Source organism: Ictalurus punctatus, chromosome 12 (genome assembly GCF_001660625.3).
Source record: "Ictalurus punctatus breed USDA103 chromosome 12, Coco_2.0, whole genome shotgun sequence".
Classification (NCBI taxonomy): domain Eukaryota; kingdom Metazoa; phylum Chordata; class Actinopteri; order Siluriformes; family Ictaluridae; genus Ictalurus; species Ictalurus punctatus.
The window spans coordinates 4,221,258-4,237,604 of record NC_030427.2 but is presented as its reverse complement, the minus strand read 5'-3'; the positions used below and the strand labels follow the sequence as shown (position 1 = coordinate 4,237,604).

The 16,347-nt window shown below is 46.7% G+C and overlaps 2 protein-coding genes across 4 annotated transcripts in view; both read right to left on the bottom strand.

The window, feature by feature from the left end:
- atg3 (autophagy related 3) overlaps window positions 1-16,347 on the bottom strand; it is a gene marked incomplete in the record, with an annotated part of 729,311 nt that overhangs the window by 357,779 nt on the left and 355,185 nt on the right.
- Window positions 4,771-14,362, bottom strand: LOC128634217 (uncharacterized). Of its 3 annotated transcripts, XM_053684511.1 has the most exons (6): window positions 13,764-14,362; window positions 11,852-12,071; window positions 11,589-11,774; window positions 11,367-11,461; window positions 6,741-10,355; window positions 4,771-6,638 (listed from the first exon to the last, which is right to left on the bottom strand). In XM_053684511.1, the coding sequence occupies exon 6, from the start codon at window positions 5,525-5,527 to the stop codon at window positions 4,784-4,786; it is 744 nt and encodes a 247-aa protein (XP_053540486.1). In that variant the 5' UTR covers window positions 5,528-6,638; window positions 6,741-10,355; window positions 11,367-11,461; window positions 11,589-11,774; window positions 11,852-12,071; window positions 13,764-14,362; the 3' UTR covers window positions 4,771-4,783. The 3 variants fall into 3 exon arrangements, with proteins under 3 accessions (XP_053540486.1, XP_053540484.1, XP_053540485.1); XM_053684509.1 differs by having other exon boundaries at window positions 11,852-14,360; XM_053684510.1 differs by having other exon boundaries at window positions 9,955-10,355; window positions 11,852-14,358.

Genomic DNA, 16,347 nt, shown 5'->3' with positions numbered 1-16,347 from the left:
CTCGGCTGAGGTCGCCGCTCCGCCTTCCTGCTCGGCTGAGGTCGTCGCTCCGCCATCCTGCTTGGTATATATATATATATGGTAATATACAGAGACTATGACAACTGAATGTAATACTTCGCCGCACTATGGATACAACAGAATTTTTCTGAGGTCAAGAAGCCTTAAATGAAATGGAAAATCCGAGGTGGGAGAAGGAGGGGAAATTCTCCTTAATTCAAGCCAACTGGGAGTGGCTCGACGTGATGCACACCATCATGGGGTATGACATGGAGGAGCCTTCCAACCAGGATGGAACCTGGATTTTCAGTGACATTGACTTTGTTTACTTTATAATGGTTTATGTCCTGTCTCTGCCCCTGTATTGTCATTGGTTGTTTCCCTCACGTGTTATTGTTCTCAGCCGTTTTGTGTTTCACCCCCGATTACGGTTGTTATTTAAACCCCTCGTGTGTCTATATGCGTTGTGAAATATTGTTATCACCATGCCAAGCCTATGTTCCTCGTGCTTTGTTTCATGGGTTTGATCTTGTTTATAGCATAGCGTTCTTTGATTCTAGTCTAGCCTCGTTAATGCCAATTTGCTGATCGCCTGACCCTTTGCCTGTTTGGACCACTCCTGTGTTTCAGGATTTGGATTTGTCTGCCTATCTCTCGTCTATAATAGAACTCTTACCTGCACTTGCATCCATCCAAAACCTCCATGACGTGACGATGTAAGTGAGGGTGTAAAGGTGAGGTTCGCAAAGGACCGGTGTGGGTGCAGGTTTTCATCCCAACCAAGCAGGAGGCACACCTGACTCCACCTGTTTAATCAGTTGATCTTGGCTTTCAATAAATTCAGTTGTGGCTTCTGATTGGTTGGAATGAAAACCTGCACCCACACAGGCCCTTTCCAGATAAGATTGCCCACCCCTGCTCTAGAATATGTTTTACCACTTCAAAATCCCCATCGCCTCTGATTAAAACTGTAATGTCATCTGCATATGCAGATAGTTTGATAGATTGCTGGGAGTTTAAAGAGTCAATTTGTAGGCCTGCTAATTCTTTTCTTTTCCATTACAGTCTTTTAAACAGTACATCAATTTTTCTTGTCCTTCTTTATGCTCTAGATTAAAAAAGAAAGAAGTAGGAGCGTCCATGTCTCGTGCTGTTAGAAACCGACTTCTTTCAAGAGCTCCTTTCACTCTTTCATTTAAAATCGAGCTCAGCAGGTTAGTCTTTTCAGTCCACAGATCTTTAAGGTTTACAGAGTGAGGAGCAATGTGGCCCTGTTTCTAATAGTTCACTTCTGTTATAATAAACGTGTCTGTAGTGTATGAATGGGTGTGTGAATGTGTGTGTGATTGTGTGCCCTGCGATGGACTAGTACCCTGTCCAGGGTGTACCCCGCCTTGTGCCTGATGCTCCCTGGGATAGGTTCCAGGTTCCCCGTGACCCTGAAAAGGAGTAAGTGGTTGAAGATGGATGGATGGATGGATGGATGGATTGTGATATTTGTGAGTGCTCGCAAATAACCAAATTGGTTAATTTTTAGAACATCTAATTTGAATATCAAATAAATAAATAAAAATGTTAATTATATATATATATATATATATATATTGTGAGGAATTAGCCCGGGGAAGGATGGCGTACAGACCCACAGGAGGCAGAAGAACGTTCACAAACGGTGGTTTATTGGTGCAAGGGTGAAGTGAGTGGGTTGTGAGGGGATGAGTGCGGGGCTTGTGGAGGCGTGACTGCCGGTGTAGCCTACTTGTGGCGGAGGCGGGATTCCCGAGACGGGGGCGAGGGTTTTCCCGGGCCGGCGTCCTCCGTAGGTGGGACTCTCACCACCCGGCGATCTCGTCCGCGCTTGCACCTTTTGTGGAGAGAGAGAGAGAGAGAGAGAGAGAGAGAGAGAGAGAGAGAGAGAGAGAGATTAGCGTGGGGCGTGAGGTTACCGTCGTGCTCGGTGATTGTGAGTCGCTATGTCGCTGGAAAACACGCACGAAGTCCGTCTTGTCGCTACGGTATTCTCTTCTCTTGTACGGCCGGAAGCGCGCCCTTTTATCCTCCTCCGCCGTCGCCTGAGTGGTGGAATTTCTCCATTGGTTCCGCCAATCGCTGGCCGGTGTCGCGTCAGTCCCGCCCCGCCACGGCGGTCCTTCCGGCTGGCGGAAATTTCGGCACGAAGCTGCCGATGTCGTGCCGGTGCGGCAGTTGGAGAAGGAGCGATTTCCTTCTTGTGTGCGCCGGCTCTCTGCCCGTCGCGACAGTACCCCCCCCCCTCAGCTCCGAGCCTACTGCCGTTCGGTGGTGGGCCCAGAGGGTGTCTCGTCGTGAGAGCCCATCCGCGTTACCATGCTGGGCCCCCGCCTGGTGCTTAACCTGAAAGGATAAGTCTTGTAAGGCGAGGAACCAGTGGGTTACCCGGGCGTTGGTGTCCTTCGCCTTGGCCATCCACTGCAGGGGGGTGTGGTCCGTTATGAGGACGAAGTGCCTGCCTGCCAGGTAGTATCTCAGCTCCTCGATGGCCCATTTTATTGCCAGTGCCTCCCGCTCGACCGCCGCATACTTCCTCTCGGCCGGGGACAGCTTCCGGCTGATGTAGAGGACCGGGTGTTCTTCCCCGTCGAAGGTCTGGGAGAGGACAGCGCCCAGCCCAGTCTCGGATGCATCAGTATGTACGGTGAACGGGAGGTCAAAGTCCGGGTTGCGGAGTACCGGCGTGCTGGTGAGGGCCCCTTTTAGGGCCTGGAAGGCCCTTTCTGCGTCGGCTGTCCACCTGACCTGGTCTGGCTGGCCCTTCTTTGTAAGGTCTGAGAGGGGAGAGGCTACAGCAGAAAAATTAGGTACGAACCTGTGGTAGTAGCCCGCCAATCCCAAGAAGGCACGTACCTGTTTTTTCGATGTCGGATGCGGGTAGTCCTTCACAGCCTCGATCTTCTTTAGTTGGGGCTTCAGCATTCCCCGTCCGATGCGGTATCCCAGGTACTGGGTTTCCGTCAGCCCTAGGTGGCACTTCTTTGGGTTGGCCGTCAGGCCGGCCTCCCGGAGTGCTTTCAGGACCCCCCTGAGGTGGAACAGGTGGTCGGCCCAAGTGGAGGAGTGCATGACCACGTCGTCCAGGTAGGCCACTGCAAACTGCCGGTGGGGCCGCAGGAGGATGTCCATTAGCCACTGGAACGTGGCGGGCGCCCCGTGCAGCCCAAAGGGGAGAACCCGATACTGCCAGTGGCCGGTGGCCATGCTAAAGGCCGTCTTGGGCCTTGCCTCCAGTGCGAGCGCCACTTGCCAGTAGCCTTTGGTGAGGTCCAGGGTCGATATGAATCGGGCTCTCCCCAGCCTCTCGACCAGGTTGTCCACTCTGGGGAGGGGGTAGCTGTCGAACTCTGACACTTGGTTCAGCCTCCGGAAGTCGTTGCATAGCCTCATGCTCCCATCCGGCTTCGGCACGACGATGATGGGGCTGGACCAGGGCTGCTGGACTCCTCGATGACGTGGTCCTGCAGCATGCGACTGACTTCCTCCTCGATGGCCTGGCGCCGGGCCTCGGGGACACGGTAGGGCCTTTGTCTCACCACTACACTGGGAGGAGTCTTGATTTCATGCTGGACCAGCTGGGTCATCCCCGGGGAAGCCGAAAACACATCTGCGAACTGGTCGATCAGCTCGGTAAGCTCCTGTCTTTGGGCGGGGGTGAGGTCCTCGCCTAAGCCGACCAAGGTACCCTTGCCCCGGTCCGAGTCCTGAGCTGCGAACGCCGACACCACCGGGGCTGGTTCCACCCACTTTTTCAGCAGGTTTACATGGTATAGCTTCTCATCCGTCCGCTTACCGGGCTGCTGCAGGCGGTAGTTGACTGGGCCCCGGCACTCGAGGACGGTATATGGACCTTGCCACCGGGCGAGGAACTTGCAGGTGCTGCTGGGAACTAGCAGGAGGACCCGGTCCCCCGGCTGGAATTCCTGGGGCTGTGCGGGGCAGTTGTATACCTTCTTCTGCTCCTCCTGCGCCGCGTGCATGTGCTCCCGGACGATGGGGCCCACCCTGTCAATCCTTGCTTGCATGTCCTGCATGTACTCGACGAAGGAGCGGAAGGGGGATGGTTGCTCCTCCCAGGCTTCGCGGGCCACATCCAACAATCCCCGCGCGAACAGGAGCTCGAAGGGCGTGAAGCCCGTGGACGCCTGGGGGCACTCCCGAACGGCGAAAAGTACGTAGGGGAGGAGGAGGTCCCAGTTCCTCCCCTCCTCGTCCACCACCCGGCGCAGCATCCGCTTGAGGGTCAGATTGAACCTCTCGACCAGCCCGTCGGTTTAGGGGTGGTAGACGGACGTCCGGAGGTGCTTCACCTGCAACAGACGACACAAATCCGCCATTAGCTTCGAGACAAAAGGCGTACCTTGGTCGGTCAGCACGTCCTTGGGGATCCCCACTCGACTGAAGAGGAGTACCAGCTCCCTGGCGATGTTTTGCGAGGTGGCCTTGCGGAGCGGCACCGCCTCGGGGTACCGAGTGGCGTAGTCGACGAGGACCAGGATGTATTCATGGCCCCGGGCAGACTTGGGTAGGGGCCCCACGAGATCCATGCCCACTCGCTCAAACAGGACACCGATAATGGGCAGGGGGATCAGGGGCGCCGGCAGGGGACTCCGCGGGGCCGTGCATTGGCACTGCGGGCACTGTTGGCAAAAGGCCCGGACCTCCGCGTCCATCCCGGGCCACACGAAGCGGTCCCGCAGTTTCTCCAGGGTATTTCGGGCCCCCAGGTGGCCGCCGAGTGGATGGGTGTGGGCTAGGTGCAATAAGATGGCCATCTTGGGTTGGGGCACCACCAGTAGGTCCACCTGCTCCCCGTGGCGGCAGGCCCGTTAGTAGAGGAGCCCCCTCGGACGAGGAAGTATGATGTGGGGAGCCTCAGGTCTGGACTCTGGTCGACCCCCTCTATCACCCGTACCTGAGCCCAGCAGCGCTTCAGCCGGTCGTCCTCCTTCTGCTCCCGGCCGAACTTCCCCTCCCGGTTCACCTGGGGAAAGACAGACGACAGAGGGTTAGTAGTTTGGGGGGTCTTACCTTCTGTGGTGGCCTCTCCGTCGTCCTGGGCCAGGTAGGCCAGCCGGGCCGGGGTCCCCTTCGTACGTCGCCGCAATCTCTGGGGCTCGGCTCTCGGTACCACCCGGAATCCTGGCCAGTCTCGTCCCAGGAGGAGGGGCACGGGGAGTTTGGGGATGATTCCGACCTGGAGGGGCCAGGTGCCGGCTTCGCCCCGGATCCGGACCTCGGCTGAGGGGACTTCCCGGATGTCCCCATGGACGCAGGTCACGGTGAGCGTCCCCCTTGGGCGGCGCCCCTCAGGCAGGATGGAGGGCCGGGCGAGGGTCACCGTGCTCCCGGTGTCCAGCAGGGCGGTTACCGGTCTCCCCTCGACCCACACCGTCAAGGAGGGCGCCTCCGGCGGTTGCTGCTGATGGAGGGCGCAGCCTGCCAGCCATATTTTTGTAAGCAGCTGGGCGGCTTCCCTCTCCGGCTCTGTAGGCATGGGCTCGTCTCGGGGGTGTTCACAAGTGGGCGCCCTCTGAGGGTTCCTCCAGGTGCGGGGCCGAGTCTGGCGGTCGGACCGGGGGCCCGGGGCACCGAGGGGCCGATCGAGGTGCTGCTGCTCCCCGGGGTCGAGCTCCAGGGTGGCCAAGGTTCGCTCCAGGACAGTTAGGAGTTCCTGGGGCGTAGTTGGGGCGTGTGCCCCCACGGCCTGTCTCTCTGCCCGGGGTAGCGCCCTCAGGAAACGGTCGACCGCCACTTTTTCCGCCACCTCCGAGGTGGTATGCCGATCCGGCTGGAGCCATCATTTGGTAGTCCGGATGAGGGCGTTCATCTGGCAACGTGGTCGGGCCCCTGGTCGATAAACCCAGCGATGGAATTCAGTAGCAGCCTGGCCATGGGTTCGGCCACACCATGCCAGGACTCCCTCCTTCATCGCCAGGTAGTCTGCGGCCTCCTCCGGCTCGAGGGCATAGTAGGCTGTCCGGGCCTCTCCCGTGAGCAGTGGACCAAGGGCGCGTGGCCAGTCGTCACAGCCCCACCCCTCCCGGCGGGCGATACTCTCGAAGGCTTCGAAGTACGCCTCGAGGTCCTCTTCGGGGCCGAGGGGGGGTAGTAGGCGGCGGATCTCGCTGCTTGCGTCGGGCAGAGGCATGGAGGCGGCGGGGGTCTCAGTCCTCATGGCGATCAGTGTCTGTGTGGCGACCTGAAGGTTCTCGGCGAGCTGATGCGTCACAGCGTGCTGCCTGAGGCTTGTCTCCAGCAGGTGTTGCAGGGTGTGGTCCATTTTGTGGGTTTTTTTTTTTTTTTTTTGTGGTAGGCGAGTCTGTACTATACCTGCATCCTCCACCAGTGTGAGGAATTAGCCTCGTACAGGGCGGCGTACAGACCCACAGGAGGCAGAAGAACATTCACAAACGGTGGTTTATTGGTGCAAGGGTGAAGTGAGTGGGTTGTGAGGGGATGAGTGCGGGGCTTGTGGAGGCGTGACTGCCGGTGTAGCCTACTCGTGGCGGAGGCGGGATTCCCGAGACGGGGGCGAGGGTTTTCCCGGGCCGGCGTCCTCCGTAGGTGGGACTCTCACCACCCGGCGATCTCGTCCGCGCTTGCACCTTTTGTGGAGAGAGAGAGAGAGAGAGAGAGATTAGCGTGGGGCGTGAGGTTACCGTCGTGCTCGGTGATTGCGAGTCGCTATGTCGCTGGAAAACACACACGGAGTCCGTCTTGTCGCTACGGTATTCTTTTCTCTCGTACGGCCAGAAGCGCGCCCTTTTATCCTCCTCCGCCGTCGCCTGAGTGGTGGAATTTCTCCGTTGGGTCTGCCAATCGCTGGCCGGTGTCGCGTCAGTCCCGCCCCTTCCGGCTGGCGGAATGTTCGGCACGAAGCTGCCCACGTCGTGCCGGTGCGGCAGTTGGAGAAGGAGCGATTTCCTTCTTGTGTGCTCCGGCTCTCTGCCCGTCGCAACAATATATAAAATCATTTTAAAACTTTCCCAAGGACCCCCTGCAATTACACCACTGACCACTAGGGGTTCGCGGACACCCCCCAGCTGCACTAGACGGTAGAGTAGTGCGTAATGCAACTACATAATGTAAGTGTACAGTACTTCATTTAGGACACTACTTTAATATTTACTCTCCGAAGCGTGTTTTCAGTACAGAAGTAACGTAATGAGTAAATGTACCACACGCAGACAAACTAATCGATAATGAGATTCATTGACAACGATTTTCATAATCGATTATTGATTAGTTGTTGCAGCGCTAAATATAATATAATATAATAACATTTGCAATAACAGTGAAGGAGAAAATATGGAATGCAGTCTTTTTTATTTATCTATTTATTTATATCCCTATTCCATTCATTTCTACTGTTTAGTCATCTGGTGGGTGTGGTTTCGGAGCACGCGGGCGCGTCATTCAAACTGAGCGAGATGACCGTTGAGAATCAGACAGCACGAGACAGCTCTTTTCAGGTAAATTGAGGCACTTCTGTTGGTTGTATGAATAAACACTTATCACAATTCTGATTAGTGTAGATTTACAACAGGTGTAGTTATTAGTAGTAATTATTATCATTCCTCTAATTCGATCTTTCAGTGTAGCAACACCTTATTTATACTTTTTACACGTTAAACAAGCTCCATTATTGCGTTTTAAACATGGATATGACAGGATAGATCCCTCAGCTTGTCTAAAATTGACTCTTTATGACAATGTCTCTTACAGTACCTGTGAATAAAAACTAAAGAGTCTCAAACTCTTATTTATGAGGCTCATCGGGGCTCATACAAGAAGCTTTTAGTCATTTAAAATAATATCACTTTACTCTTAACTGTTCTTTGTGAGTGGTTTTTAAGATTGTGTTGTGTTTTCACTGTAAAGTGTCCAGTGGTATCTGTCATTAGTTTCTTTTGTGTCTTGTTTATATCCAGCACTGTATGTGTAAGTGTGTAAGTGTTCACTGTAGGATCGCTATAAACCAGCAACAAATTCCTTGTATACTCAAGCATACTTGGCCAGTAAAGCTTATTCTAATTCTGAAAGCTCAGGTTTGGACCTGTGTGAAGTTGGCCCCCACCCAAGGCAAAACGTCGGCAAAATAGTCACAATGGTTTGTGCTGGTTTGTGCCGTAAAAATTTTCGTTTGTGCTGCTTCAGTTTTGGAGATATTAAAAGAAAATCTGTAGGTCATTCTGAGGTCACTCAGCCCCCGCACATTCTCCAAATTCACCCCTAATAGTCTCAATCATTTGTGCTGGTTTGTGCAGATAAAACCCTCATTTGTGCTGCTTCCGTTTTTAAAATATTAGACATTGACTTATAGGCACAAATCTCCTCTGTGTGAGCACTCTTTTAGAGTTGAATTGCAGAAGACTTTGTCAAGACAAATCATCTCATCATTTGTTCAATAAACAATTATCTTTACTTTAATCACTGGTCTCTCATGATTGAACTTTTCATTTATTTATCTGTTACACTTCACTGCCACCACTTGGTGTAAGTGACCCTTCTGTTCAAGATGCTCTTGTGGAAAGTAGTGTTAAGTTAGTATAGGAAAAGTTGATATCATTACTAAATCAAAATTCTGGCCAGTGTAAGTACAATGTTTTAACACTGTCAGTTACAATATTATTAGTTATCTTCAATCATAATGGTACAACATTCAAGAGAGCTAAGATTGTCAACGTTTACTGAACAGAAAACTCATTGCTAATACTAGTAGGGCTAATGTAGCCATGAAATGCTAATTTCAGCTGCACATGGTATCCATGTTAGTTTTTTGAATATGTTGTGCATCTAGGGGTCAACATTACCATATTGGTCCTAATATAAGATATAATATCCTCATATATTATTAGTATATTATATTATCCTTGTATTTTGGCAAATACAGTCATACATGAAAACAAGTTTATACTGTACATGACATTTTCTGAGTCAGGATTATTTCAGTGGGTAATTATGTTTTGCTTATGCCAGATGTCCAAGAAACCAGCAGTGGACAGGGATTCCATTTTCACAGTCCTCTGTTCATCCAAAGAGGCCATGGTCCAAAATGACAACATAGCTACTCCTAATCAGAGCATCTGGACAGAGCTTAGTGAGCAGCTAGAAAACAAGATCACTGCAAAGGCACTATATACTTTTGTTAAATTGAACAGACACAACATCTGGACTGCTTTAAGGTTTATTTATTAAAGTGATCATGAAACAAGTGGCATTAGTGATGACACTCATTTTGAGCCAGGTCCCTTTACCCAAGACCAAAAGATTGCTGGACTTTTTATCTTGAAGTTTCATTTCAGAAATGGATTGAATTTATTCCTCAAACAGTTAAATAGAAAAACAAGTTCTCTGAAACACAAAAAAAAGGGAATACACAATTCTGAAGCGTGGCATCTGGACACGTGATAAATCATCACAGTTGGCAAGAAGTGAAAAGCCCCTGCACATTTGTCTTTAAAAGAGCCAAGGTCTATCTATCAGCCACAGAGAAATTCATAGAAATCAGAGTCATATCCACATTCACAAACAGAGAGCCTGAAATGAACAGCCCAATGTTGCTCAAGTGTTTAATTAAAAACACTGATGACTCCCTGCACACTTGCTGTTCCAAGCGTGTGATGTCTGGTAACTTGCATGTGCAGATAGCCAAAGAACTGTGTGAGGGAAGAATTTAACCCCATGTATGGAGGGCATCAGAGGCAACACAGCTGATTTATTTTGGAGATCCTGAGCCAAGCCATCTGCCTAATTTGGCCACCGTGCACGAAGCAAAGCAAGAGAGAAATGACTTAGAATTAGACGACAAAGATCCTATTTTGTCACTGCAGTTGGAACTGCACTGGACAAGTTTTTCTGTCTCTACTGGAGTCAAACACAACGTTTATGTACGAGTCATTATCAAAGAATTCTACTAACCCCACTGTGAGTTTTGATGCAACTGGCTCAGTGGTCAGGAAACTACAGAGACCAAATGGCATGTCTGTCCATATCTTCTTATATCAGGGTGTTCTGGCAGGGGATGAGAGTTCAAGTGTCCCAGTGGTGCAAATGCTGTCAGAGAGACAAGATGTTAATGTGATAACACAATGGCTGACAGAATGGATACGTGCAGGTGCGCCAATTCCAAAAGAGGTTGTGAGTGACTTTTCTCTGGCTTTGCTTAGAACTCTGGTCAAGGCTTTTACTCCTCATCCTGATCTGAAGACCTACATCAGTGAGTGTTGTGGTGTCTTACTCAGTAAAGAATCAGCAAAAGTGCCACCTGGTTTTGTTCAGGTTGATGTTGCACACTGCATCAAGATGATCTGCCAGTGGGACTGTTTGAAGAAAAAAACATATCGCATTAAAGATTTCTTCTCAAGTCACAAGCCATGGACAATGCAAGAGAGCTACTACTATTTTCATAATCGATTAGTTGGCCAATTATTTTCCGATTAATCAATTAATTGGATAGGGGCAGGGCAAGCTTTCAGTACCTTTTTTTTGTTTATAAATATAAACTTCAGACTAAAACTTTACACAACTGTTTGTCCAAAACAGAAAAGAACATAATTCACACAAAATAAAATTTATTTTATTGTATTTATGTATTGTTTATGGATGCACAAAAAGCACTGAATTAAACTACAGTCCTAAATTAATAATTAAAACTCACTTTCACTGCACCTTGTGGTTTCTGTTACTCACTGTCTTTAGTAATATTATTTTACTTGTGTTTACTTTTGACCATAATGTTTTAATTAGGCATTACAGATGTTACTCGTGCTACACTCTGTATCAGCGCGTCTACACAGCGTGCGATCAGCAACGCAGCCTCGTTACTAACACGCCACTTCCGTTATAATAAACAACAGAATTTACACTGCAAGCATGCAAATACAGCATAGAATGACAATAAACTTAAATTAAACTAAACCTTTTAAGTAGCTTGCACCAGTTTCCCCTGCCCCTTACACACAGTGGAGCATTTTGGATATAAACATAAGTTTGTCCTTGTGCATCAGTTTGTTTTCCGTGGTGTTTAATATAAAATGCTCCCTGCCTTAGAGGACTTGGAGGTTACACACTTCCTTCCTCAGTCACATGACGATTTCTCCTCTGTCTGATGGTGACTGTGGTCATGTTGGGGAAAAAAAAGGTCGTGCGCGGACCAACTAATCCATAATGAGCTTTGTTGACAACGATTTTCATAATCGATTATTATCGATTTTATCGATTAGTTGTTGCAACTCTAGCTACTACGCAGTATTGGTGTTGTGGCTCTCAGCAAAGCAGAGGGCAATGACAGCTCTGGAGCCCCCCTTATATCAGAAACGTACAAGAGATACCTGAAAGCCGAATTGCAGAAGGGTGTGTAATCAGTCCAGATTTAGAGGGTGAGGAACTGGAAGAAGTGGATCCATGTGACCAAACACAGACAGACCTACGGCAGTGGGTGACAGACATATGTAAGGAGAGCAGGTTACTTGCCATGGCTAACGGTGATCATGATAATATGCACTTCCTCCCTGAGATTATTCCCAATATTATCTGGCTTGCAAGTTACTTACCACTCTGGACAGGGGTAATGCTCCCTTACTTCTGAAGCACCAACATCACTGCAAGTTCAGCCAATGTTGAAGTAGAGTTCAAAAGCATCAAACGTGGGCTCTTCAAACATGAAAACTTGCCTATTTGGGTGGATCGATTCATTGCTTGACATCTGTCCTTCATTGAGGGCAATATGCAATTTTTTTCTGCAAAACAAAAAGGTGAAGAAGGTGAAGAAGACTGTTGCAACAGTGATCATCACAGGAGCCAATCCACTACCCACCACAACTTGCAGTGTAGATGGAAAAACAGAACTGGATGCTTCCTGTTCTGGGAAGTCTGCCACCGTCACAAACATCCATCCAACAGATGAAGACGCTGTTGAAAACTGGAGAGGCCTAGCGATTCCACCCAAAAAGGGGAAGAGGAAGTCATACCTCTCTCCTTGTCCTGAATGGCTCCATGCAGATCCATTCGTGAGGGGGAAAAGAGTGAAAGTGGAACTATTGAAAAATGGAAATAATCAACAGCCTGTTTGCAGTGAGGACTCCAACAACCTCCTTCAGAGAGGGACATTGTGCCTCAATTTAAAATAAACACTCACATGCAGGTACAGAAGGTATGATATTGTGCACAGAGACAAGATAGACAGGAATATTTGAAAGGAAATTTAAATATTTCTGTTCTGTTGGAAATATGCCTTAACTGTTAAATTATTTTGGAACCTTTAAAAATAACTTGCCTGCTTCTATACCTGTTTATGGCTGACATTATGCTACATTTCTCTTATAATTACTGAGAACACTTTCTTTGAGCACAGGTAGGCCCTTAGCTGTGTCCTTTTATGCTTTTTCAAATTGAGGTGACTTGTAGGCCAAATAAGCCAGCTGATGACGTATATATTCACTCTGGCCACCGAGGCCTGTGAGGTTGAGCAGCCGAGAGAGAGAGTCCAGCTGCAGCAGGGTGTTGATTGGCTGGATAGAGATCAGAGAGAAAGGACGGAAATTAGATAAAACAGTAATGGTAACACTTAAAATATATTCACATGAATACATGTACAAGCACATGCAAAGAATGTAGGAAACAGGTATCAATACATGACATGGACAAAGGGGGAAACACACACTAATACAATGTTTTAAGAAAAACACACACACCCACACACTCAAACATGTTCAAGAGGAACACACACACACACTTACAAATATGGTCAAAAGAAACACACACACACACACACACACACACACATACTCACAGAATGTATAAAAAGCACCAAAAACCATAAACAAACAGAATTAGAGAAGAAATACATGTAACATTAAGCAATAATAAAAATATATCTTACCCATAATGAAGAAGTGATGAAAATATCCAAATGAATTGTTCAGGACAACGAGCGATGAGATGCACACAGCTCGGTTACTGATAGTGGGTGTGGCAGTGGGGCCTTGGACATTGGTTTAAATACCCCCAAAAAAACCATGAAGATAAGAGTATATCCAATAGCTGACTATGTGTTTTAAGGGGATTTCAGAACAAGAAAAGCTCGTTCTAACCGTATTTCATTTTGAGGATAGTTGGATTTAAGGGGAATCAGAAAAAGATGTTAATAAAGCATATTGGGATTCCAAAAGAATGAGATAAGTAGGCGTAACCTACAGATAAAGACTGTATAAATAGGGGATTGAATCTGTGCTTAGATTCAGATCACTTTTGGGACGTCTCACGAGGGGATCTCACGTTGTTTTTTGAACAATAATCTGGATTTTTGCTTCTCTCATCTATCTTGTTTGTGGCATAATTTTGATCAGTAAATTGAGGATTACTGTATTGACTAACTAGAGGAAATTCAGCAACCTAGTCGTTTTAGATACATCACTGTGAATACTTATGTAAATGTGCTTTTTTTTGTTTTTTATTTTTAATAAATTTGCAAAGATTTCAAACAACCTTCTTTCACATTGTCATTATGGGGTATTGTTTGTAGAATTTTGAGGAAAATAATGAATTGAATCCATTTTGGAATAAGACTGTAACATAACAAAATGTGGGAAAAGTGAAGCGCTGTGAATACTTTCCGGATGCACTGTATATAATAGTGGTTTAGTACAAGCGCTTCGGAGTGCTCTCATTATTCTATCTTGCTTTATTCTATCCTGTATTAACCATCTTTCTGTAATAAACCATTTTACCTTCAGAGGACGAGTCTGCGACTGTTGTCTAATTTCCACGACACAGCGTTACCTTTTATTCCCAACATGACCTCAGTCCTCATCAGACGGAGGCAAAATCATCACGTGACTGAAGAAGTAAGTGTGCGACCTCTAAGGCAGGGATTAAACACTGCTGAGAAGGTTTATAAACTTTATAAAGTGGAGTTTGTGGGTCATGGAAGCACAAAAGTGATGCAGTCACGAGTTGCTTAAAAGGTTTCATTTAATTCCAGTTTATTGTCATTATATGTTGTATTTGATCGCTTGCAGTGTAACTTCTGTTGTTTATTATAACGGAAGTGACGTGTTAGTAACGAGACCGCGTTGCTCCTCACGCACGATGCAGACGCACTGATACAGAGGGTAGCGCGAATAAGATCTGTAAAGTCTAATTAAAACACTATGATCAAAAATAAAATTATATTACTAAAGACAATGAGTAACAGAAAAAACAAGGTGCAGTGAAAGTGAGTTTTAATTATTAATTTAGGACTGTAGTTGAGTTCTGTGCTTTTTGTGAATCCATAAAAAATAATGCTATCTATCTATATATATCTATAACTATCTATCTATCTATCTATATATATTTTATATTTTTGAAAATGATGCCGCGGTCTTTCCCTCATCAATATGGCGGACATACTGACGTGAATGCTTACGTGCGCATGCGCGTAGTATTTCTTTACAAAGTGACCTCGCCTGTCCAATATAAGCCCAACTTTTCCTCGGTTTTGCAGTTTATACATTAAAAACATTACAGATATATAAAGTTATTTTAGCTGCTAAATTACTCAGCCACTTTTACACTCACTTTTTATTTATTTATTTATTTTAGTTGCTATAAGCAGGGAGCAAACAATGGATTTTAGGATAAAGTAAGGTTATATTTAAATAGTGCCGCTAAAACAGAATAACAAATCTCTCATGAGTTAAATAGTGCACTACATAGGGTGCATACATTAAAAACAGATGAGAGTTTTAATTCCTCAAACACAGACAAAAATTACAAGCGTTCATGTTTAAACTCGATCAGAAATAATTTAATTTGGAGATGATTAGTTCGATGTAATAACTCAACTGCTCAGGAGATACCCGCTGCAGCTTTTTCTTCTTCTGTAATTTCTACTGGTCGGAGATGCAGCTGTTAGGCGCGTTACCGCCACCGCGTGGACTGGAGGATATAGTTCCAGGTTGGAGGAAGCCTAACCTAACAAACTTAGACCAATCATTTCCACTCATGGTTTTATTAGATCCTATTTATTATTCCAGTGGAGTTTATGACTTCTTCATGAATGCCAGCAGTGACTCGTTCACTGTGTCTTACCCAGATATACAGAGTGAAATACTGAGTCACCACAACCTCAATCCCAATCTTTAAATGTTTAACAACACCAAAGTATTAAATTCTGGTGACTTTGGGAGTATTTATTTATTTATTTTCATGATCATATAATGTGACAAACATTAACATAAGCATGTGCTGCTTATTTCATTAGTTGCTGCTTATTTCATTAGCTGCATCATTTCATTAGTTTAATTTTACATTTTAATTTACTGTAAAGCATTTGCTAAAATTTGCTACATAAACGTTTTTGAGTATTAAAGCTGGTTACTGTTTGGTTGATGACAAACTCTGTAGTGTATAGAGTGGACCTATTTCTTTAAGTGGAATCAGTCCCCTTAGTGATTTCTGATTGGTAATTAGCCGTGCGCATGGATATTTTGTTTTGCGCTTGCTCTGGTTAATACACGAGTGAACTTTACTTCTGAATGTCTCCTTTGTTTTTTTTAAAGTTGTAGTCTAGCATAAAGACCAACAAATTGGCGACGAGTGAATTACGAACCTGAATATCGCTGGATACACGGTTATGAGATGCCAGGTGGTCTCCGGAGGAAAAAAGGAGAGGAATAGTGAGGCACGCAGTAAAAGACGCTAAAACGCTAACGTGGAAATAACACAATGACCTTCGTCGGGAAAATAGATGAATTCGACAGTGCTAATGAAGACTTGAAAGGGTTGAGCTGTATTGTGAAGCTAACAATGTGGATGCAGAGAAGAAAGTTTCTGTACTCCTTAGTCTCATGGGGACTAAAACATACAATCTTTTATGCAACCTAGTAACCCCTGCAAAGCCAGCAAGCAAGACATTCAAACAAATTGTTGACATCTTACAAGGACACTTGAACCCCAAACCACTAGTGATTGCAGAAAGATTCAGATTTCACAAAAGAAACCAGTCAAGGGAGGAGAGCATTTCTGAATACATGGCAGAACTATGCAAACTTTCACAGCATTGTGACTTCAAAGAGGGACTTTCTGATACATTAAGGGACAGGCTGGTATGTGGCATGCATTGTCAAGCACACAGAAGAGGCTATTATCAGAAAAAGACCTGGACTTAGAAAAAACACTGGCCATTGCCATTTCAATGGTAACAGCAGCCAAGGATGCATCGGAGCTACAAAGGAAAAGTGTAGAAAATGAAATGCACAAAATGTCCCTAAGTGGTGCAAAAAGGCAGAAATGTTATAGATGTGGTAAATCCTCTCATGATGCAAATGA